General features: G+C 43.2%; 1 protein-coding gene across 3 annotated transcripts in view; it reads left to right on the top strand.

The window, feature by feature from the left end:
• Positions 1–25,276, top strand: part of CD99L2 (CD99 molecule like 2) — a 105,887-nt gene that overhangs the window by 51,817 nt on the left and 28,794 nt on the right. For all 3 annotated transcript variants that reach the window (XR_010319689.1, XM_064277721.1, XM_064277720.1), the window contains exons 3-6: positions 15,472–15,534; positions 16,368–16,439; positions 16,567–16,653; positions 20,487–20,552. Coding sequence is in view for 2 of the 3 variants with exons in the window: in XM_064277721.1 (XP_064133791.1) it covers positions 15,472–15,534; positions 16,368–16,439; positions 16,567–16,653; positions 20,487–20,552 (288 nt within the window). In the remaining variant the exon portion in view is untranslated. The remainder of the gene's footprint in view (positions 1–15,471; positions 15,535–16,367; positions 16,440–16,566; positions 16,654–20,486; positions 20,553–25,276) is intronic.

Raw genomic sequence — 25,276 nt, 5'->3', positions numbered from 1 at the left:
TTGCTCACTGAGTCTTTTCTTGTTTTGTTTTCTTTCAATATACGTGCATGGGCTACTAGATTGCGCTGTCTTGATTGTTGTAGCCCTTGACTTACTTATGACCTATTACCAGCTGGTTTGGGCTGTTGCCAGATATATATGCCTGAGTCTATTCACTATTCTTGAGTAGAATCTGATTTTGGGTCATCAAGTGTGTGCTGCACCCTAACACCTATCCACCTTGAGAAGTAGTGGTGATAGTTGTGTGCACCAGATTCTATTAGCAGCTAGGGTTCACACTCCAGCAGGGGCAGGATGCTGACAGGCTTCCCCCAAGTGTCAGTGAGGTAGGTGTGTCTCTATTCCTAAAGCACCTTGGTGGGAGGGCTCTGCAGCTGTATCTTAGGCCCCCAATGCAAGTACCTCTACAGATTGGTAGGTGTCACCCTCCTTAGACTGCTAAGGCAAGAGGCTAGGTGGTCTGGGGGGAGCTTCAGCTCTCAGTTCCCTGTTGTGGGTCAGTTAGGGTTCTGTTGAATAAGCAGAGATATCAGACCTGGGAAACTTGTTTTTCCAGTAAACCCACTAAAAAAAATGCAGTCAGATCCCTATCAGAAATGCGTTTGCATTATAATAGCCACCTTGTTCCCTGTAGGGATGAAAGCCCGAAATATGGATCATATATGCTTGGCTGCAGCTGGTTCTGTGTTTTTAGTCCAATTTCGGAAGGATTTTTGGTCCCTGGGTTTTTTGTGGTTGCTTCTCTCAGGCTGGAGGAATGGGTTAGGAAAAAAAAAAAAGGGAAAAGAAAAGCCATGGAGCCGGAGCCGTTCTCCCTCTGGCTCAGGAAATTCCAGTGTTAATGAAGCCGCCTGGGAAGAGGAGGGGAGGGTTCAGAAAAACAGGAGAGAGTAACACCCCGGGATCTAGCCAAAGTTGCTTATCTTGCTTCGGATGACTATTTTATCTGAGATTCCCGAGGGGTGTGTCGCCTATGTGTGCTAGCTGTGTGGAGATTGTCCCCGAGGGCCTGGCCCGCTGAAGCCGCGGTCAGATCCTCTGCTGCCAGTCCAAAGCCCACCGTCAAGGTTCCTCTGCTGGAACGCTGCACTCCTGGCTCCAAAATCAGTCGCTGCCTCCCGGGGACTTCTCGTCCCGCCAGCTGTGTCGCCACGCCACCTCCGCAGACCTGCTGGGCCCCCTCCTGGGGTTAGTTCAGGGGAGTAGGGCTGCGCCCCATGTTTGCGCCGTGAGAGGATGCCGTGCTCAGCTCTCCCCTGCGCCCAGTCCTAAGCCCGGTGCCAAGGTTACCTGACTGGGACGCTGGCTCCAGGCTCCGAAAACAGTCGCTGCTTCCCTGTAGTTGTTCGTTCTCCATCTCTGTCACTCAGGTCAACTCTTTAAATCTGTTTGTTGTTCAGGGTTCGTAGATTGTCGTGTATGTGATTGATTCACTTGTTTTTCCGAGTCTTTGTTGCAAGAGGGATCCGAGGTAGCGTCTACCTAGTCAGCCATCTTGGCCCCCTCCTCCGAGTCCCGGATTTTTGATGCGTAGACATTTAGGATCATTATATCCTCCTGGTGGGATGATCCTATTGTTATGTTTTTCTCTAGTAATTTCCTGGCTCCCAAGTCTCCTGTATTTGATATTAATATAGCCACTCCTACTTTAAAAAAAAAATTAATGTTCAAATGTTATGTATTTTTTTCTTTTTTTCCTTTGAAGTACGTATGTAATTGTATTTTAAGTGCCTTCCTTTTAGACAGCCTATTATTAGATCTTGTTTGTTTGTTTGTTTTTAAGTCCACCCTGCCATTCTCTGTCTTTTGTTTGGTGTAGCTAGACCATTTGCATTTAAAGTAATTATTGATATGTTAAGGCTTAAGTCTACCATTTTATTATTTATTTTCTGTTGATTTCCTCTGATTTTTGTTCTTATTTCTCTCTCTCTCTTTTACCTTCCTTGGGTTACGTGAACTTTTTTTTCTGATTCCTTCTTGATTTATTTATAGTGTTTTTGAATAGATCACTTTGTGTAGATTTCATAGTGTTACTCTAGGTATTGTAATATACACATGTACATTACTTATTGCAGTCTGCTGGTATCAATATTTACCACTCAAGTGAGGTGTAGTAACCTTCCATTTAGATTCCTTTAGACTCCTCGCCTTTTTTTATGCCAAGAAGGAGAATCTATTATATTTGTTCTTATTTTGCATATCTCAATATTCTTCCTTCCTTTGTGAAGTTTCAAGCCCTCTTCTGTTATCATTTCCTTTCTGTTTAGAGAAATCAATTTCTTTAGCCATTCTGTAAGGGTAGGTTTGCCAGAGACAAATTCTTTTAGTCTTCTTGTGTTTTGATTTCCTTTTCATTCTTGAAGGATATTTTTGCAGGATACAGAATTCGTGGTTGACAGTTCTTTTCTTTCAGTACTTGAAAAATGTTGTGCCACTTTCTTCTCACCTCTTTTTTCTCATTTCAGATGTGAGAAACATGCTGTCATTTAAGTTGGTGTTTCCACCATCTTGATGTGTCATTTCTCTGATTGCTTTCAAGATATATTCTTTGTCTTTAGTTTTCAGAAGATTAATTATGATGTGTCTTGGTGTGGATTTCTTTGGGCTTTTCATACTTGGGATTTGCTCAGCTTCTTAAACCTATAGGTATATGTCTTTCACCAGATTAGGCAAGTTTTCAGCTGTTATTTGTTTGAATACTTTTTCAGTTAGCCTCTCTCCTCTGCTTATGGAACTCTGTTAATGCAAATCTTAGCTCTTTTTTTTTGTTTGTTTATTTGTAGCTCCAAGATGCTGTCAGTTTTTTTTTTAGCCTGTTTTTCTGTTTTTCAGACTTGGTAAATCCAGTGCATCTGTCTTCAAGTTCATGGCTTCTATTGTTTTTATTTGCACACTACTATTGAGCCCTTCCAGCGAGTGTTTTGTTTTTATTATTGTAATTTTCAGTTTGATAATTTCCTTTTGGTTCTTTTTTATCTCTTCTGTCTATACCTTGAGATTTTTTATTTTTTCATTTATATGAAGGGAATTTATGATTACTTGTTGAAGCCTTTTTATGATGGCTGCTTTAAAATCCTTTTCAGATAATTCCAACATCTGGTTCATCTCAGCATTGGTATCTATTGTCTGTTCTCTTCCAATTTGTGATTTTCCTGGTTCATGGTATAATGAATAATTTCCTGCCGTGTGGCTGGAAGTGAGGGGAGTGAAGCATAGTAGTGAATAGCCAGGCCTCATTAAGTGTTCTTGCTGCTGAGTGAGGGTAGTGGCTCAGCTCACCTCTGAACCTGCTGACACTGCCCTGGCAGAGGAATCAGAGCACCACCTGCTTCTACCATTTTTGGATGGCAGATCAGCTCCTCACTCAGCCAGCCGACACCACCTGATGGGAAAATAGCATAAGTGCCTGCTCCTGCCAGGCGGGCAATGGAAGACCACTTACCCACTCAGCCTCATTGACGTACCCTGGGAAGGGAATTGGAGTGTCACCCACTTCCACTGATTGGGGGATGGAGGATCAGCTCCTTATTGGCTTTGCTGACACCACCAGCTGGAGAAATCAGAGCATCACCACCTTGTTCTGCAGGGCAAAAGTGTAGGTGGACAATCAGCTCCTTGCTTGGCCTGGCTGAAACTGGGGGTAAGGGGATATGTTTTTTCCAACCGTGTTTCCCTGGAGTAAACCAAAAACCCACTGTCGTCGAGTCAATTCCGACTCATAGTGACCCTACAGGATGGAGTAGAACTGCCCCATAGAGTTTCCAAGGAGTGCCTAGTGGATTTGAACCGCTAACCTCTCCGTTAGCAGCCATAGTACTTAACCACTACGCCACCAGGGTTTCCTTCCCTGGAGTAGGAAACAAAAAAGGTTTTCTGTTCTTTTAGGTCACCCTTTCCCAGGTCTGTTGACTAGGGAGAAGAGGTTTTTCTGGGAGCTTTTTGTGTCCCTGCCTTTTGGCATTTCCTGTTTGGAGGCTTTTGTAGTGACTATCCAAGATTTATGGAAGGAAACCAGGAAACTCACTCCTGTGCTGTTCCTTAAGTACTGAGGTCTCTCAGCAGTGTGTCGCCTTCTTTCCACTGTCGGGAGTCTTCCTGTGCTTATTTGCTGTGCTCTGTCTAGGGTTTATTAGGTGTTAGAGGGAGTACCTGGGAGGGATAGGACAACGTGGTCAGAAACACCAGCCCAATCTTTTAATTTAAACATACAAGACTCACCTGTGCTGTTATGTGTACCATGGGGGCCCTATGGGAGCCTCAAGGAACAAGGCAAGAGTCTTGATGTGGAATTGCTAAGCCACGAAGTGGCTGCTGTGTTCTGTTACTAAACATACTACCCTTGCCTTTCCCAACACTCCACCACCACCACGACCCCCTACTACCCCAGAGGTGGGACCATGTCACCACCACCACAACTAGGAGGCCAGGAACGACCAGAGCTCCAGCAAATCCTGCAAATATGGCTGCCCTGAGGGCAGTAAGGGAGGACGCAGAGCTCCCTCTGGGTAGTGCTCAATGAGCTACCCAGAGTTTTAAGCCCAGTATGTGCACAGTCAGCCAAGGACTGCATCTGAACACTGGGTTTAATGTAATGGTGTATACCTGGCTAGTCACTGTGTCTTCTGTGTTTCCCGTGAAAAGTCCTGCCTGGAAAAATTTCAAGGAGAAAGATGCATTTGTCCTTCCTCCTCTTTTCACCAACTTCCCTTTCTGAAACCAGGGTAGGTATAATGACTGAAGTTTTAGGAAGCCCCTCAAACCTTTCCTTTAGGCAGATGGAGCATTTTGGAATGGCATTATTTTAAAGTGTCGTGTTTCAGTAAAGGACTTTAGAACTCTGTGCTTCTTTGCCACTCTTGCCTTTAGTTGCTGTTGTCTTTCTCCGGATGTGCCATTTTATGAGTCAGACATCTCCACTGACATGAATAAGAACTTGGCCCACAGAGAGGGGAATTTGGTCATTGCTCCCATCCTGCAACCTGTTACCAGTACCGTAGGGGCATTCTGGCTCATTCCAAGTGCCCTGCCTTGCAGTGAAGAGACAGTTGTGACCCGAGAGAGTTACTGCTGCTGTGTTATTTGACCTCTTGTCATCACATTTCTACTCTCAAGGGGTGCTTTGTGAGCACATGGTCCCGCTTGGTTGTCCAGTTTATGAGTTCTGTATAGCTGGTTTTGAGTCTTGGGTGAATACCTGCAGTCAGTGAGCCTACTGTTAGGATGGTCTGAGTGCTGGCCCAGGCACAACACTCACGGGAATAGAAATTAGTTGAAAAACTGATGACGTACTGCAACGGCAGAAGGCAGTAACTTGCTCCATCCCGTTGGTATTTCCATTATTGATGGCTATACAAGGAGTCGAATTCCGATGTAAAGCTTACTTTGTCTTAACTCACGGTTTGCACTGATGAATGCAGTTCATGAGTGTTGCTTTGCTTTTGGGGGAAATCCTGTACCCAGTTGTTAACCAGTTGGCTGGTTCCTTTATGTGGTGGGGCCCACTGAATGTAATAATTTTGACTTGTCTGGTGCCTTGGATAATCGAAATGATGGCTGCAGGAAACCAAATGCAGGAGGAGGAGGTAAGTCATAGCTGGTGAGAACTACTGGCCAGTACTGCAGCTCCCTGGTGGGGCTCTGTTTTGTTAGCACAATGGCCCTGACTTGACAGAGCTGGGAACAGCCAATGCCCATGAGAATCCTAAGACAGTGGTTCTCAAACATTTAGTCTCAGGACTCCTTTACGGTCTTCAAAATAATTGAGGGTCTCAAGAACTTTTGTTCATGTGGATCATATCTATTTATCATATTAGAATTCAAGTAGAAAAATATTTCTTAATTTTAAATATATATATACAAGTAAGTTACATATATATAAATTACATATACGTGTTTAAATTGCTCATTGCGTGTTAACATAAATGACATATTTTTATGAGAAGTGTTTGGCAAGGCAAACACAGAATTTGTTGAGAAGAGTGACATTCTTGTACACTTTTGCAAATCTCTGTCATGTCCACCTTAATGGACAAGCTGGATTCTCACACCTGCTAGGTATTCAGTCACTGTGATATGCTGTCATGGTTGAAGTGTAAGAAGAAAATCTGGGCTTAGATATGTAGTTGGAAAAGGGAGGAATGTTTCAGTAGAGTTTCTAGATCATTGCTGACATTCTTCTTGGATCTGACAGTAGAACTCAAGAAGTGGTCGTTCCTTACAGGTTAAGTGTGGTGTGGAATGTGAAACCATACCCGTGACCTTTCCACACTCGGTTCCATTGAACCTAGTGGACTCTATTGCCCTTCGAATGGATTTTATGCCCCTTCTTGACTTTGCAACATTTTGCATTGGTCCTTTGGAAAATATTGGTGCCCTGAGTTGTGTTGAGCTTCCAAATTTCATTATACGGTACCCAAAAGTCCCATTTGTTAATATCACTGATCTCCTGGGGCAAGTCTTTATGTATTGGGAAGATTATGGTGCCAGATACACGCTTTTCAAAATTAAAATTTTCCCTTGAGAGCTCAAATTTTATCATTGATAACAAGTACCGTCAATCATATTTTTGAAGTGACAGGATAATTTCATTCATTTTCAAGAAAGTGTTTGCTAAATATTCACAACCAAATAACCATAGTATCTCTGACATTTATTCTTTCAAATAAAATTGGTCTTCCATGAGAAAAGCAGCTAATACCACTCAGAACTGAACAATCGCAGAGGTGGTTTTCCTCGTCGAGTCAACTGTCGGACTTTGGTGTGCAACAGAAATGCTTTAGCCCTCCCTCCCATTTCATCAGAGAGAATATTACAAAAGACTTGTACTCAAGGTTGGGATGGAGTAAAATGGATATTTTTCCTCTGCTTCCTTGTATTAATTTTTTATTGCTTCGTAACAAATTACCATAGCATAGTGAGTTAAACCGATCTCTGTTCATTCTTTCATTGTTTCCCTGGGTCAGGAGCGTGGGTCCTGTGTACCTGGGTGTTCTACTCAGGGTCTCTCACCAGGCTGAAATCCTGGTGTTGGCTGGGGCGGGATCTCATCTGAGGTTCAAGGTTGTATTCATTTCCTATTGCTGTTGTAATGAATTGCCATGGACTCGGTTGCTTTAAAGAACTAAATTTATTATCTTCCAGATGTTGAGATCAGAAGTCTGGAATGAGTCTCACTGGGCTAAGATCAATTTGTTGCAAGAGCTGTGTTCCTTCTGGAGGCTCTGGAAAGTATCTGTTTCTCTGACATTTCCAGCGTCTTCCTTGGCTCATGGCCCTGTCCTCCATCTTCAAAGCAGCAGCATAGCATCTTCAGATCTCTCTCACTCCTGTCTCTGTCATCACATCCCCTGTTCTGACTCTGAAACTCCTGCCCCCTCTTTGCTTTTTAAGGACCCTTTAGGGAACTATGAGTCGAAATTGACTCGATGGCAATGGGTTTTTTTTGGTTTGTGTTTACATTGAGCCCATTTGGATAACCCAGGACAATCTCCTCAGCATCCTTAACTTAATCACACCTGCAAAGTTCCTTTTCCCTAGTAAAGGTTTTGGTGATTAGAATGTTGGCATTTTGGGGGGGGGTGGCATTATTCTGCCTACCACAGGGGTTCTCTTCCAAGCTCACATAATTGTTGGTAGAATTCATTTCTTTGCATCTAGAGAACACATGACCACTCCTTCTTCAAGGTCAGCAGGAAAACAAGAAAGAGACTATCTGCTGCTTTGAGTTTCTGAGTTCAGGGAAGGGCCTAAGCCCTCTCTTAAAGTACTCAACTGATTAGGTCAGGCCCACCCAGTATAATCTTCCTTTTGATGAAGTCAAGGTCAAACTGATTGAGCACCTTAATTACATCCACAAGATGTAATCTAATCACTCTAGTGACATCCATCCTATTCAAAGCTCCCTTTCACATTCAGGTTGTGGGATTATACAGGGAATGTACACCAGGCAGTGGGAATCTGGGGGCCATCTTAGAATTCTGCCCCCCACATTTCAACTGCAGGTATGTGGCGGTGAAGAATCCAATGACTGTTGTACCATTTGGTGCCGCTGCCTTGATTCTTGCTCAGGAGCCAGCAAATTTACCCACCATTGCTTTTGCACCAGTAGTGGAAATGTCAACCCAGTGAAAGGGTCGCATAACAGCTAAGGATAATTATGAAAATAGTTTTGACCTCGCAGACACACAGGGATCTATCAAGGGCACTTTGAGAACCACTGTCTTAGAAGAGGACTTTACACAGTTATGTGTCATCAGTAAGTTTTCTTTGCAGTCAGTGATTCTCTTCAATATTGATGTGCAGTGAGCATGAGTTTGTGGGACTGGAGAAGGCAGGAAGGGCATTTTAGATGTCTTCCTTTGTATCAAGCTTTACCTTTATAATTTTACTTCTGTCCCCAAACTCCCCTTTTACTTCTGTAGACAGTAATAAATTTAGTTCAACCTTTGGAAGGGCAATTTGGTAAAATCTATCAAACTGGAAAATGTCCATACTCTTTTGAAATGGGTTTGTATTAAATGTACAGATCAATTTGGGTAGAGTTGACATCTTTACTATGTTGAGTCTTCCAATTCATGAACACGGTCTATCTCTCCATTTATTATAGAACTTCTTTGATTTCTTTCATTAGCATTTTGTAATTTTTAGCATGTAAGTCTTATATATGTATCTCAGCTGTCTAGTGCTGCTATAACAGAAATACCACAAGTGGATGGCTTTAACAAACAGAAGTTTATTCTCTCACGGTCTAGAAGGCTAGAAGTCCGAATTCAAGGTGCTAGCTCCAGGGGAAGGCTTTCTCTCTCAGTCCACTCTGAGGGCAAGTCCTTGTCATTAATCTTCCCCAGGTCTAGGAGCTTCTCAACGCAGGGACCCCAAGTTCAAAGGATTCACTCTACTCCTGGCACTTCTGTCTTGGTAGTATGAGGTCCCTCTCCCTCTGCTTGCTTCTTTCTCCTTTTATCTCTTGTAAGACAAAAGGTGATGCAGGCCGCAACCCAGGGAAACTCCTCTTACATGGGATCAGGACTGTGACCTGAGTAAGGGTGTTGCATCCCACCCTAATCCTTTTTAACATAACCTAATCCTGCCTTACTAACCACTTTTTTTTTAATCCTGCCTTACTAACCACAGGCAGAGATTAGGATTTATAGCACATAGGGCAGTTACATCAGATCACAAAATGGAGGACAACCACAGAATACTGGGAATCATGGCCTAGCCAAATTGATACATGTATTTTTGGGGGACACAGTTCAATCAATGACAAGACGTTTTATAGGTGTGTATACAAGTATTTCTATAAGTATTTCATCTTTTGGAGCAATTGTACCTTTCGGTTAGCAGCTGAGCATTTAAACCACTGTGCCACCAGCGCTCCTAATATGTTTTTAGTTTCATATTCCATATATTTATTGTTATTATATGCAATTTCTATTTGTTGATCTTGTATCCTCCACCTTACCAAACTCACTGATTCGTTCAAGAAGGTTTTTTTTTTCTTTGTGGACTTCTTAGAATTTTCTACGTAGAAAATCATGTCATTTGCATATAGGGACAGTTTCATTTCTTCCTTTCCAATCTTTACGCCTTTTATTTCTTTTTCTTCTTGCAATGGCTGGAACTTCCAGTAATGTGTTAAATAAGAATAAGACTGGATATCTTTGTCCTGTTCCTTGATCTCAGAGGAAAAGTATTCGCCCCTTTACTGTTAAGTCTGATGATAACTGTAGGTATTTTCTAGATGTTCTTTATCAAATTGAAGTAGTTCCCCTGTCTTCCTAATTTGCTGAGAGTTGTTTTATTTATTTATTTACATTTATCTATGTATATGTGTATATATATATGTATCTATGTAAACTGGGTATTGGATTTTTCCACATCAATTAATGTGATTACGATTTATATTCATTAGCCTGTCATTCTGCTCTGTCCTGTAGGGTCACTATGAGTTGGAATTGACTTGATGGTGCTGGCTTTGGTTTTGTGGTGTTAGCCTGTTGTTATGGTGGGTTACACTGACTGGTTTTCAAGTGTTGATTCAGCCTTGTGTAACTGGAATTAACCCCATTTTTTCATGGTGTATAGATTTTTTTATATGTTCTATTCCATTTGCTAATTTTTGTTGAGAATGTCGCATGTAAATTCATGAGAGATACTGGTCTATGGTTTCCTTTTTTATACCTTCTTTGTCTTTGTTTTCAGGTAATATTGGCCTCATAAAATGAGTTGGGAAGTGTTCCTTCCTCTTCCATTTTCCGGATGACATTGTATGAAATTGATGTTAATTCCTCTTTAAATGTCTGGTATAATTCTCCACTGAAATTGTCAAGGCCTGGAGATTTCTTTTTTGTAAGCTTTTTAATTAAAAATTCAAATTCAAATTCTTTAATGGGAAGATTCAGATTGCCTATTTCATGTAGGTTAAGTTTTGACAGTTTGTGATTTTCGGGAAATTTGTCCATTTCTTCTAAGTTGTCAGATATATGAGTGTAAAGTTGTTCATAGTATTCTCCTATTATCCTTATAATGACTGCAGGATCTATAATGATATCCTGTTTCATTCCTTATATTGGTCACTTTTTTGTCTTCTCTCTTTTTGTACTTGTTAGTAAATCTAGAAGTTTATCAATTTTAATGACTTTTGGAAGAACCAGTTTTTTGTTCCATTTATTTTCTATATTGCTTTCCTATTTTCACTTTCATTGATTTCTACTCATATTTTTTATTGCCTTCCATCTGCTTTCTTTGGTTTTGCTTTTCTTTTCTTTTCCTAGTTTTTTGAGATAGGAGCTTGAATTACTGATTTGAGACCTTTCCTTACCTTTATTGTAAGTATACAGTGCCGTAATTTTTTTTCTCAATACTGCTTTAACTGTACCTCACATATTTTGATGTTTCCTATTCTTGTTTTCTATGTATTTTTAAATTTCTTTTGAGACTCTCACTTTGACTTGTGTATTTGTTTTAGAAGTATGTTGCTTAATTTCTAAGTGTTCAGAGGTTTTCTTGTCTTTTGTCTTTGTTTCTAGTTTGATTTCATTATGGTCATAGACCACTCTGTATAATTTCAGTACTTTTATATTTTTTGAGGTTTATTTTCTGGCCTAGTCTGTGGTCCCTGTTGGTGAATGTTCCACTGGAATCTTTTTTTTTTTTTAAGTTTATTCTGCTGTGGTTGGGTGGACTATACTATAAATGCCAATTAGATCCGGTTGTTTAATTGTGTTGGTCAGTTCTTCTATATCCTTGCAGATTTTCTGTCTAGAAGTTATATCAACTGCTGAGAATGAGGAGTTGGATTCCTCAACTATAATTGTGAGTTTGTCCACTTCTCCTTTCAGCTCTGTCAGTTTTTGCTTCATATATTTTGAGGCTCTGTTGTTTGGTACATATATGTTTAGGATTGTTATGTCTTCCTGGTGGATTGATCCTTTTGTAATTATGTAATGTCCTCCTTTGTTTCTAATGAGAATTGTTTGGTTATATCTGACTGTGATCCCCCCGCCCCCCGGCTATGTTATTTTTTTTTAATGTGGTAAAAATATTCACCAGCACAACAGCTTCCACATTTACAATTCAATGACATCGATCACATTTTTCACATTGTGCACCTATTGCTGTCCTTTTCCAAAACATTCCACCACCGTTAACATAAACTCAACACCCCTCAAACAAAAAACTCCCCCTGCCACCATCCTGCCCGCTCTTGGTAACCATTAATAATCTTTGGTTTCGATATATTTGCTTATTTCATATACGTGACACCATATGGTATTTGTCCTTTTTTGACTGCCAAAAAAAAAAATTTTTTTTTATTTCACTCAGCACAATGTTTTCAAAGTTTTTCCTTGTTGTGTCATCTGAACTTCATTTCTCTTTATGGCTGCATAATATTCCGTTGTGTGTATATACTACACTTTGTTTCTTCATCTGTTGATGGACGTTTCAGTTGTGTCCACCTTTTGGCATGAAAAGTGCTGCAGTGAGCATTGGTGTGCAGGTTTCTATTTGGGTTCCTGCCTTCATTTCTTCTGGGCGTATACCTAGAATTGGGATCGCTGGGCTATATAGTAATTCTATGTTAAAGTTTTTTTTTAATTTTTATTGTGCTTTAAGTCAAAGTCTACAAATCAAGTCAGTCTCTCATACAAAAATTTGTATACACCTTGCTATATACTCCTAGTTGCTCTCATCCCAAGGAGACAGCACACTCCTCTCCACTCTCTATTTCCGTGTCTATTTGGCCACCTTCTGACCCCCTCTGCCCTCTCATCTCCCCTCCAGACAGGAGCTGCCCACATAGTCCCATGTGTCTACTTGATCCAAGAAGCTCACTCTTCATCAGTATCATTTTCTGTCTTATAGCTCAGTCCTGTCTGAAAAGATCGCTTTGGGAATGGTTCCTGTCTTGGGCTAACAGACAGTCTGGGGACCATGACCTCCGGGGTCCTTCTGCATCCCACTGCTCTCCTGCTCCCTCAGGGGCTCTCTGTTGTGTTCCCTGTCAGGGCAGTCACGGATTGTAGCTGGGCACCATCTAATTCTTCTGGTCCCAGGCTGATGTAGTCTCTGGTTTGTGTGGCTCTTTCTGTCTCTTGGGCTCGTAATTACCTGTATCTTTGGTGTTCTTCATTCTCCTTTGATCCAGGTGGGTTGAGACCAATTGAAGCATCTTAGACGGCTGCTTGCTAGCATTTAAGACCCCAGATGCCAATCTCCAAAGTGGGATGCAAAATGTTTTCTTAATAGATTTTATTATGCCAGTTGACCTAGATGTCTCCTGAAACCACGGCAGTTTTTTCCCTTCGAGGTTTTGTATTTGTCATCCCATTGCCTTCTTATGTGCGTGATTTCTGCTGAGTACTACGAGCTTAGTCTTTTCAATTCTCCTTTGTAGGTGACTTTTTGTTTATCCCTAGTCGCTCTTAAAATTCTCTCTTTATCTTTGGTTTTGGCAAGTTTGATTATGTCTTGGTGACTTTCTTTTGGGATCTACCTTGTGTGGGGTTCGATAAGCTTCTTGGATAGACATCGTCTCATCTTTCACAATATCGGGGAAATTTTCTGCCAGTGAATCTTCAACAATTCTCTCTGTATTTTCTGTTATCTCCCCCGTCCTGGTGCTCCAATCACTCGTACGTTATTTCTCTTCACAGAGTCCCACATAATTCTTAGGGTTTCTTCATTTTTTAAAATGCTTTTATCTGATTTTTCCTTCAATAAGTTGATGTCAAATGCTTTATCTTCAATCCCACTAATTCTGACTTCCATTGCCTCAATTCTGCTACTGTGGGTTTCTATTGAGTTGTCTAATTCTGAAATTTTATTGTTAACCTTTTGGATTTCAGTTGGCTTCTCTGTATGGATTCTTGCAGACTTGTTAAATTTGTCATCATGCTTTTGTATAACCTTCTTAAGTTCCTCTGTTGCTTTGTCTGTGTGTTCCTTGGCTCGTTTTGCGTTTTGCCTGATCTCCTTCCTGTTCTCTAGAAGAGCTATGTATATTAATCTTTTGAATTTCACCTCTGGTAATTCCAATAAATTCTCTTCTCCAGAAGGTTTCTTGATTCTTTATTTTGGGCGCTTGCTGAAGCCATCATGGTCTGCCTCTTTATGTGGTTTGATATTGATATTGACTGTTGTGTCCGAGCCATCAATATGTTTGCCTAGGGTGTCCTAGTTTCTTGTTTTGTTTTGCTATGCCCATAAAGACTGGTCGTGTGAGCTTGTTCGATTATTGTGTCTTTTGAAACTCTCACGTGCTATCACCGGTGGCTAGAGCTGTTTCTAGGTATATGAGTCCAGGAGTCCATTTACTTATCTTGTGTGGATTCAGCTCAAGTGTCCAGATAGTCGGTCACCAGGTGTGTGGTGCAGACTCTTACGTACAGTCCTAGACAGGCAGGGGTGATTGGAGTAGGCACAGGTATCTGGCTGCAGTAGGGGATCACCTGTCGAGCAGGGCAGGGGGCTGATGGGCTGTCCCTCAGTGTCTAGGAGGAAAGCATATCCCTGTTCCCTAGAGCACGTAGGTGGGTGAGTTTTGCAGCCAGACTATGGGCACCCAATGCTGTTGGCTGTAAGGACTGGAAGGCACCACTTATTCTTGGACCCCTGTCACGGGTGGCTTGGTGGCATGGGTGGAGCCACCAGTCCTCAGGCCCCTGATGTGGGTAGGCGAGGACCCTGCTTAATGGGCAGGGAGGTGTTACATATCACAAATCTGCCATTCCACCTTATAGTTGATAGGTTTTAGGTAAATACCCTTTTATAGTGTGCTAAAGAGGGCCTATGCTGTTGAAATAGGCCCACACAAGTCTGTGCAGGGGTGAAAGTCATTCAAAGTCCGTGGACCCCTTATGCCTCTGCCTAGGTAAATGGGGTGTGTCTGCCCTGGGTTCCTGGCTTAGGGGAGCTGGAAGATTATTTTTTCCTGTTTGTTGATTTGTTCCCTCTTCAAAGCCAGGAGAATGGCTCACGGCATCCGACAGGTCCTACTTTTGGCCCCGGGGACGTGGCAATTCCTGAAGCCAGCCCAGACCTGGTGCAGAGTGGGGAGGGGGCAGGTAAATGGGAGAGAAATTCTTCCCAAAGGAGGTGTTTTTTCATCCACATGGTAGGTTAGATGCATGTACTTATCTTTTGCTGATCGAGTGCCATTTCTTGCTGGTTTTAGAGGCTTGAGTAGACTCTCCGCCATTCCGTGTCTCCCGATGTAGAAAACATGTCCCGAGCACCACTGCTTGTCTCACCACGCACACCAGCTGATCCAGCCTGCAGGGTGCTAGTTCCTGCCGGGTCAGGTTTGGCAACTCCTCGCTCCTTCTGAACTGTCTCTCCCTCCTCCTGCTGCTTAGTCTGATTCCTCGACTTTGACTTTGATGTGCAGGACTCCTAAATAAAAATAAAAACCCATTGCCGTTGAGACAATTCCAACTCGTAGCTACCCTATAGGACACAGTAGAACTGCTCCATAGAGTTTCCAAGGAGTGCCTGGTGGATTCGAACTGGTGACCTTTTGGTTAGCAGCCATAGCTCTTAACCAGTACGCCACCAGGGTTTCTTCAGGGCTTCTAGATTGTCATACATATAATCGATTCACTTGTTTTTTCGGGTCTTTGTTGTAAGTGTCTGACTATTCCAGCATCTTGACCCCACCTTTCATTGTGGTTTTGATTTGCATTTCCTTAATGACTAAAGAGGAGCCCTTCTTAATGCTTGGCTGCTGAGAGGTCAGCAGTTTGAACAGAAAAGCTCCTCCACTGGAGAAAGATGTGGCAGTCTGCTTCCATAAAGATTTACAGCCTTGGAAACCCAGTGAGGCAGTTCTGTTCTGTCCTGTAGGGTCACTATGAGTTGGAAGGGACTTGACAGTAGTGGGGTTTTTGTTGTTGTTTTTTTTGCTTTAGTGACTGATGACACTGAGCATCTTTTCATGTGCTGACTGTTATTTTTACACTCTCTTTGTAGAAGATTCGGACACGCATTTCTTTGATCCACAGACAACCCCAAGGACCTATCCAAAAAAGACAGGTAATGCATTTCAATGGCTGTAGACAATTTGGGGATCACATTATTGATGTGTAAAAGTCAATGAGGTTTTTTTCTTCTTGCAAACATTGCTTTTTCTTTTCTGAATAGTTGACAATTATTGACTGCTTGCTGTATAGAGAGCTAAACCTGTTCCATCTCTGCCTGCCTTCTCCCTTAAATTTTCTCTCCCTACTACCTATTTTACTACCTATAATAGTAGAAACAGTCATAGCACAGTCTTGATGTTTAAGAAAATAAACGATTGGCGAACTTATGCATGCTGTAAAAAAAGTCCATATTTTAAAAGGAATCTGGTTGCACACAAAGGCTTAATATTTACAGTCATGACTACAGTTTTTAAAAATATTTTGTGTGTGGGGGGGGTTCACTGTAAACACTTTCAGTTTGTGACATACTCCCATACTCCACTAGGAAGCTCACTCCATTCCTGGGTGGTGTTATCTGTGGTTAGGGTACCAGACTGATAATGGAGGAAACCAAGCTTGGGGCTCTGCAAGGTCTGGAACTCCCTGGTCATATGATCCTCTCCCAGGGGATGTGTGCTGGAGTCCCAACTCCACACCCACCAGGTCACATGCAGGACCACCCCTGCCTCACCACCCCCGCCCCCTAAAGGAAAGTGAGCAGAACCTGCCTAATTGAACCCTTCTACACTTCTCTCTGTTTTCCTACTCAAAGTGATGCTTTGGAGGCCGTATAAGAGCCTCAAGGAGCAAGACAAGTACTTCACTGATGGTGTGAACTCCCCTGAGCCATAAAGTGGATTTGAGTTTTGTTATTAAATGTGCTCTCTTGCCCTTCCTCCCTTTTAGAAAGATGGGGTCGTCTCACCACTACCACAACCAGGAGGCCTGCAATGACCCAAGCGCCAGCAAATCTTCCAGGTAAGGCTGCTGCCCTGAGGAGGGCAGTAAGGGGGGACCTGGAGCTCCATCTAGGGGCAATGTCCAAATGAGTTATGCATAGTCTAACCAATTGACTGTTTCCTTTGTGTTTTGGGGCCCACTGAAGATTATGGTGATTTTAACTTGGCTGACGCCTTGGATGATCGCAATGATCAAGATGACGGCCGCAGGAAACCAAGTGCAGGAGGAGGAGGTGAGCCGTAGCTGGTGAGAACCACTGGCCAGCACTGCAGCTCCCTGGTGGGGTTCTGCTTCTTTAGCACAACAGGCCCACAGAGCCACCCTTGACCTAGCAGAGCTTGGGGCAGTCAATGCCTGTAAGAACCCTAAGACAGTGGTTCTCAAACATTTCGTTTTAAGGACTCCTTTATAGTCTTCAAAATAATTGAGGGTCTCAAAGAGGGTTTGTTTTTTAAAGTGTAGGTCATATCTATTGATACTGACAATATTAGAACTTACAATTTGTAATATTAGAACTTACAACAGAAAATCTTTAAATATTTATTCATTACTTCATTTTAAGTTAACAACAGTAAATCCATACATACTAACATAGATAAAATTCTTATAAGAAATAACTGTTTGGCAAGGCAAACACAGAATTTGTTGAGAAGAGTGACATTCTTGTACACTTTGCAAATCTCTGTCATGTCCACCTTAATGGACAAGCTGGATTCTCACACCTGCTATGCATTCAGTCACTGTGATATGCTGTCATGGTTGAAGTGTAAGAAGAAAATCTGGGCTTAGATATGTAGTTAGAAAAGGGAGGAATGTTTCAGTAGAGTTTCTAGATCATTGCTGACATTCTTCTTGAATCTGACACTAGAACTCGAGAAGTGGTCGTTCCTTACAGGTTAAGTGTGGTGTGGAATGTGAAACCATACCCGTGACCTTTCCACACTCGGTTCCATTGAACCTAGTGGACTCTATTGCCCTTCGAATAGATCTTACGCCCATTCTTGACTTTGCAACATCTTGCATTGGACATTTGGAAAATATTGGTGCCTGAAGTTGTGTTGAGCTTCCAAATGATGCCACATTTCATTATACAGTACCCAAAAGCTGCATTTTTTAAAAATTTTATTTTATTGTTTTTGAGAATATACACAGCAAGTCATACACACCAGTTCAACAGTTTATACATGTATAATTCAGTGACATTGATTACATTCTTCAAGTCGTATAGCCATCCTCACCCTCCTTCGCGGAGTTGTTCCTCCTCCACTGACATAAACTCACTGCCCCCAAGGTTCCTATCTCGTCTTTTGAGTTGCTTTTGTCAGTTTGATCCCATATAGATAGATCTTGAAAGCGTACAATGTTCAAGGCAGATACTCTTCACTAGTTAAGCTAAAGTATTGTTTGGTTTTAAGAAGACTTCAGGGAAAATTTGATTTAAGGTTTAAAGAGTATTTCAGGGCAGTAGTTTCAGGGGTTCATCCCATCCTCATGATTCCAGGAAGTCTGGAGTCCATGAGAATTTGAAATTCTGTTCTGCTTTTTCCCCCTTTTGATCAGAATTCCTCTATAGAATCCTTGATTGAAATGTTTAGTCATGGTAGCTGGGCACCATCCAGTTCTTCTGGTCTCGGGTAGTCAGATTTGTTAATATCATCGGTGATCTCCTGGGGAAAGTCTGTATGTATTGGGAAGATCATGGTGCCAGATACACATTTTTCAAAATTCTGATTTTTCCTTGAGAGATCAAATTTTATGATTGGCAATAAATGTTGTTGTCAGATGCTGTTGAGTCAATTCGGACTCATAGCAACCCTATGTACAGCAGAATGAAACACTGCTCTGTCCTGCACCATCCTCACAGTTGTTATGCTTAAGCCCACTGTTGCAGCCACTGTGTCAATCCATCTCATTGAGGGTCTTCCTGTTTTCTGCTGACTGTGTACTTTACCAAGCATTATGTCCTTCTCCAGAGACTGATCCCTCCTGACAACATGTCCAAAGTATGTAAGATGCAGTCTTGCCGTCCTTGCTTCTAAGGAGCATTCTGGTTGTACTTCTTCCAAGACAGTTTTGTTCATTCTTTTGGCAGTCCATGGTATATTCAATATTCTTCGCCAGCACCTCAATTCAAAGGCGTCAAGTCTTCTTCAGTCTTCCTTATGCATTGTCCAGCTTTCACATGCCTATGATGCGATTGAAAATACCATGGCTTGGGTCAGACGCACCTTAGTCTTCAGGGTGACATCTTTGCTCTTCAACACTTTAAAGAGGTCCTTTGCAGCAGATTTGCCCAATGCAATGCGTCTTTTGATTTCTTGACTGCTGCTTCCATGGCTGTTGATTGTGGATCCAAGTAAAATGAAATCCTTGACAACTTCAATCTTTTCTCCCTTTATCATGATGTTGCTTATTGGTCCAGTTGTGAGGATTTTTGTTTTCTTTATATTGAGGTGTAATCCATACTGAAGGCTGTGGTCTTTGATCTTCATCACTAAGTGCTTCAAGTTCTCTTCACTTTCAGCAAGCAAGGTTGTGTCATCTGCATAACCCAGGTTGTTAATGAGTCTTCCTCCAATCCTGATGCCCCGTTATTCTTCATATAGTCCAGCTTCTTGTATTATTTGCTCAGCATACTTTTTTTTTTTAATACAGATTGAATAGGTATGGTGAAAGAATACAACCCTGACGCACACCTTTCCTGACTTTAAACCAATCGGTGTCCCCTTGTTCTGTCCGAACAACTGCCTCTTGATCTATGTAAAGGTTCCTCATGAGCACAATTAAGCGCTCTGGAATGCCCATTCTTCACAGTGTTATCCATAATTTGTTATGATCCACACAGTTGAATGCCTTTGCATGGTCAATAAAACAATAAACACCATCATTTTCCTTCAAGTGACGTGCTCACTTCATTCATTTTTAAGAGAAAAATTTGCCAAATATTCAAGGCAGTATAAAAAAAAAATTTTTTTTATAGCCATTGTTTATCCATCATTCAGTCCTTCTAGTAAAAATGATCTTCCATGACCGGACCAAACCTGTTGCCATAGAGTCAAGTCCAACTCATGGTGACCCCATGTGTTAACAGAGTAGAACAGTTCCATAGTGTTTTGTTTTGTTTTGTTTAAAGAAATCGGCCATAGCGTTTTCTTAGATGTCATCTTTATGGAAGCAGATCACCAGGCCTTTCTTCCATAACACTGCTGGGTGAGTTTAGTTAGTAGTCAAGCACTTTACCATTTGTGCCACCCAGGGGAAGTGGCTAATCCAACTGAGAACTGAAGGAGTCACACAGGTGCTGTTTTTGAGGCAACCAGTGTACTTTGGTGTGCAACAGAAACACTTTAAGCATACTGTGCATTCCTTCATACACAAGGTATTAAAAGATATGTGCTCAATTGTTCAATTATAATAAAATTGTTCATTTTTTCTGCCTTCTTGTATAAGTCTTCTATTGCTGTGTAACAAATGGCTGTAAATTTAGCAGGTTAAGGAAACACCCATTTATGGTTTCACAACTTTGATCAGGAGATCAGGAACAGCTAAGCTGGGTGCTCTGCTCAGTGTCTCATAGGCTGCTGTCAAGGTGTTGGCCAGGGCTGGGGTCTCATCTGGGCTTTGGGGTTTTCTTCCAAGCTTACGTGGTGTTAGAAGAGTAGACGCCCTTTCAGCTGTAGAGCTCTTAGCTGCTTGCTTCTTCCAGACCACAGGGAGGCTGAGGAGGGAGAGGGACTGTGCTTTTGATGAACTCAAAGTCAAACTGATTTGGCAACTTAATTATATCTGCAAGGTCCTTTCACCTTTGGCATGTAATGTAACCGAATGGTACCCATCCCCTTCATGGGTCCCACCCACGTTCAAGGTGATGGCAAGGAATCTTGAGAGCCCTCACTCAGATTTCTGCCTGCCACGTTCATTATGAACCTTAAGTGAAGCCGGCTGTCATTTCCTGTGGGTGTTGAGCAACATTCACAGAAGTGCCTTGTTGCTGTAAAATGCTTGTTTGTTTGGTTTGGTTTGGTGTGGTTTGGTTTTCGTGACTGAGATGTGTATTTTCTTTAGGCTTTTCAGACAAGGATCTGGAAGATCTCGTAGGGGGCGGTGGCTACAAACCCGACAGGAACAAAGGTAGGAGCATCGCTTCCTCTGAACAAAAGCCTTATCCACGTTGCAAAGGGGATTCCACAGCAAGGGAGAAGTAGTTCTTCGATATCCCAGCTTGCAAATTGGGATTCGCTTGGAGTGATGTGGGCCACGCAGCTCAAGGGGGGATTTATAAGGTAACTTGGAAAAGCCACACGATTCCCTTGTTGTGCCCTGGGCCAAGGTGCCACCTTGGTGAACGTCCCTGCCCAGCAGACGCCCATTTGCTGAGGCAGCACCAGTTAGGGTTACTGAGGACCAGGGAGACACATTGGGAAGAGCCTTCTTCCAAGCAGGGGAGCCTGCCACTTTGGGCGTGGGAGTGGCAAAACTCATCATGACAGAAGCGTTTTTTAAAGGGTCCAAAGCGAGTTGTCCTAGTTTCCTGTGGCTACCGAAAGAAAACACTGCAAGGTGGATGGCTTTAGAGAACAGAAGTGTATTGTTTGCCAGTTGTGGAGGCTAGCAGTCAGAATTCAGGATCTCAGCTGTGTCAGTTCCTTCTGCGGCCTTTGCGGCAGGAACTGTTCCATGCCTCTCTCCTAGTTTCTAGTCGCTGCCAGCAATCCTTGGCATTCCTTGGCTGCTTATAGATGAGTTTTGACATGGCTTGTCTTCCCCCGTGTGTGACCTGTCTGTGTGTCTCTTCTCCCCTTTTCTAAGACAGCACTCAGATGGAATAGGACCCACCCTACTCTAGTATGACCCTATTTCCAAACAAGGTCATGTTCACAGGCACAAGACTTAGAACGTCAACGTAGCTTTTTAGGGGACACAATTCAATCCATAATACAAGTCGATTCTTTTTTAAAATACCTTTTCATTTTGAAATAGTTTAAAACTCTCAGGAAGTTGTAAAAATAGTTCCGAAGAGCTCCTGAGTACCCTTCACCCAGCTTCCTCTGACGAGAAAATGATACGTAACCATTGTAAACTGTTCACACCAGGAGGTTGACATTGACACAGTAGCATTAAGTCAGGAGCAAACCTTAGATTTCTTCAGACTTTACATGCACTCTGTGTGTAGGTCTGTGAGATTTTGTCACGTGTGGATTAGAGTAACCGTCACCACAATCAGGATACAGAAGGGTTCCATCTCCACAAAGAAACTCCCTCGGGCTTCCCCTTCACAGCCACATCCCCCAAGGCCAAACCAAAACCAAAGCTGTTGCCTTTGAGTCAATTCCGACTCATAGCAACCCTAGAGGACAGAGTAGAACTGCTCCATAAGGTTTCCAAGGAGCAGCTGGTAAATTTGAGCTGCTGACCTTTTTGTTAGCAGCTGTAGCTCTTAACCACATTTAATCCCCAATACAACCGCCAAAGATTTAAGATGTAAACCTTTCATTGTAATATGCATCGATATCTGATCCTAAGTAGGGAGGGAATGTTAGCCCGATTTTTTTTTTTGATGTGGCAAAACAAGCTATGGTTGTAACTGGCTGTGGTTGTGACTCGTGGTGGTTTTTGTAACTTGTGGCTGCTGCAACTTGTTGCGATTGTAAGCGGTATGAGTGGCAGAGGACGAGTGTATCTGGTTGTAGGCTGATCCACTCCCAACATTCCCAGCCATGGTCGTGGCATTTGCTCCTTCCTTGCAGGGACTGTCTGCCTTTCATATGGGAGCAACGTTCTCTGCTGATTCTGGGATGCTGTTGTTAACTTTCTCTTCCCAAACGCCTTTGCAGGCAGTGTCATCTCTAGCAAAACACTCTACAAGCCTCTAAAGGAAACTCACAGGTGTCAGGAGAACATGGAGCCTTTAAAGGGCAAACCCAGCAAATGAGCCAATTACCCCTGGGTGAGAAATGGTATTTCCAGACAGCGAGACCAGGGCGGTAGCAGCGTGTGTAAGCCTGAATGACACACCATCTCTTCCTTATCAAAGGTGCATGTTTTAGCGAGGACAGAGCGCTAGAGAAGTCTTTAATTAGGCTCATGTTAGAACTCCTCTTGTGAAGAATAATCGATTGTTAGCTTCAGTTATAGCCTCGATCACTATAGGCGTCAGTAATAGAAGATACAGGGTGTCCCGGCCTACAAACCAGTGTGAGACCGAAACATGGCCGTGATCAGACACCATCCTTTTCACAGATACACGGGTGTCCAGAGTGAAGGGGAACACCTCACTTAAATAAAGGACAACCATCAGCATAAAAAGAATCCCAACGAATGTATTTCCCGGCCTTGGGTCTTAGGCACAGAGACTCAGTAATGTGGCATTGCGTACATATTTTTCTCAGAAAAACCTTTTTTCTGGCCTTGTTGGAGCCCCGTTCCTTGTTTGGACATGATGATGATGGTCTTTCATCAACAGATCTTGTTACCTTTCCCTAAGAGAGTGGTCCGTAAGCCTCCACTGCTTCCCTTGCCCCCTTCCTGCCTGGCCCAGTCTCTCAGAGCCTCCCATTTGTCCCATCACTGTCACTGAGAAAATTGAAGCCAAGATGTTTCATGGTCCCTCTTGTCATCTGCACTGTGGAGCAGGCAGGCTCTAGAATTGTCCTGTGGCCCCTGCGATGCCTCTCCTCAGGCCTTTGTCCTATGCAGTCCCTGTGCACAGCGGACATTGGTGATTACTTTTCCCCTCGGGCCCGCCAGGCTCTCTCCCCGTTTCTCTGTGTCATTCACTGCTCCTTCCTAAACACAGGTGAATCCGTTTCCTTGGGTGTCCAATTCAGTGTGCCATTCTCTTCCCCACCTCCCCACTGCCACTGACTCCCAATCAAACAGTAAGTCAGTGAGCATAGTTCAGAAGCTGTCCCCTTGGCTTAGCTAATTCTGATGGCAGGTTCCTACGGCCGGCCTCAGTTCAGGGCATGCAACTAGAAGGGACAGAAGGATCTGGCGTGGCTGGCTTCTGATTTTCCAGCTGTTCTTTAGCCTTACGGTGTTTTCAGCTCACAGGTCCGTCTGAGCAATGACTTGCCCACGGGATGGGTTCACCTTGGGAGGGATTGCATCTTTTGTCGGTGTCTTGAGAAAATGCTTCCTTACAATCACAGATGCTGACATATCGAGCTTTTGAGTCCGTTTGACATCCTGGGAGAGTGCTGACCCTTTCTCGGTGTGCCCCTGGAGGGGGAGCAGGAGGGTGGCCCTGAGTCTACTTCCTGTAACGCACTCGGTCGTACAGGCTGTGATGTTCAACTTGCTATGGGCTCGTGTGACCAAGTATGAATTCAGGAAAAGCTCAGCTTCACTGCATCTGGAGCTGAAAAAGAAAATAGGTTGGATTAGTCAGAGTCCCAAATCTGGGAATGTGGTGACGTGAACACTTCAGCAGCAGACACCTTTGTGGGGGCTCAGCCCAGCCTTGACAGTGGCCAGCTCCAGCATAGTCGGGACCCCAAGCCTTCACAGGGCACACATTAGTACACCTGGTGGCTGCCATCCTCCTTCCTGATCTGCTTTCCCCCACAGCAGTGACTGCGTTTCCACAGACACTGCTCCTCCCTCCATATCTAATTAAGGGTCTTTCTGAAATGCACTTACCTCAAGATTCAGCCCCAGACCGGGATATAACACGCTTTAATTTCTCCGTTCCCCCGGATGCTGACAGGGGAAGGAAGTGTCAGCTTCGTGCCTCCAGCATCCCAGGGCTGTTTCCCCAAAGCACCTGGGTCCTGGGAACACAGTCTCCTGCCACTGATGAGCAGGAGGCCGGAAAAGGAAGACGGTGGCTAATTCATGTTCCGCAATGGCACCGGTTGCTGGCCAGCTCAGATCCGTCCCCCGTGCACACAGCTTTCAGAGCCTCTTTCTGGAGAGCTGATGGTGACTTGTGTCATTATTGGTGTCACGTTGTCATTTATTGTCCCACATCAGTCAGACCTGGTCTCTGAAAGCACAGTCCCACCTCCCAGTTGCAGGCAACTCTCTAAACCTGTGCCAGGTCCCAGACAAGGCAACAAGTATGCTGCTCTGGGGCTTGGCTGCCTCTCGGTGATGAAATTCTGGAGGCACCACAGCTTCCAAACTCAGCGATGGATGAAGTAAGATGGTGTGGAAGTAAATCTCAGCCCTGAGGACAAGATCCCTGAGGGCCAGTTATTACTGGTTCAGCACTGCAGGGTCACAGCCCCCTGCAGGACCCTTGGGGCTACGTGTATTTTAGAATCCAGAACGTTTCAGGTTTTAGAAAGGCAAGATGGTGTTTACACTGCGTAATTACATAACAGCCCATGGGGGGGGGGGGCTGCACCCTGTAACCAAACATATCACTGTAGCTGCAGTGAAAGGCAGGAGAATTCACAGCAGGTCGGATGAAAAAAATATATATATATATATATATTTTTTTTTTTTAGTCAGATGAAGGGAGACCACAAATAGCTTCACTGGTTCCAGGCAGGGTTTGCTGTGGAATGAGTTATGCACAAATGTTGATTTTCAGAGCTAACAAAAAAATCTTTTTAAGCATTATATTTTGAGGTAATGGTAGATTCGCATGCAGTTGTAGGGAATAATCCAGAGGGATCCCCGTATACCCTTCACCCAGTCTCCCCCAAGGGCACCATCTTCCCTAACTTCGGTACGTCATAACCGGGATGTTGACATGGAGACAGCCCACTGGCTTCATTCAGATTTCCTCAGCCTCACATGCCATGTCTTTGTGTGCGCGTGTGCATGTGAGTGTGTGTGCGTGTGTGTGTGGGGGGGGTTGGTGTACCCACCACCACAGTCAAGATAAAAGATAAAAGACAGCTCCT

The sequence above is a fragment of the Loxodonta africana genome, chromosome X, assembly GCF_030014295.1.
Source record: "Loxodonta africana isolate mLoxAfr1 chromosome X, mLoxAfr1.hap2, whole genome shotgun sequence".
NCBI classification, from domain to species: domain Eukaryota; kingdom Metazoa; phylum Chordata; class Mammalia; order Proboscidea; family Elephantidae; genus Loxodonta; species Loxodonta africana.
This window is presented reverse-complemented; position numbering and strand designations above follow the sequence as displayed.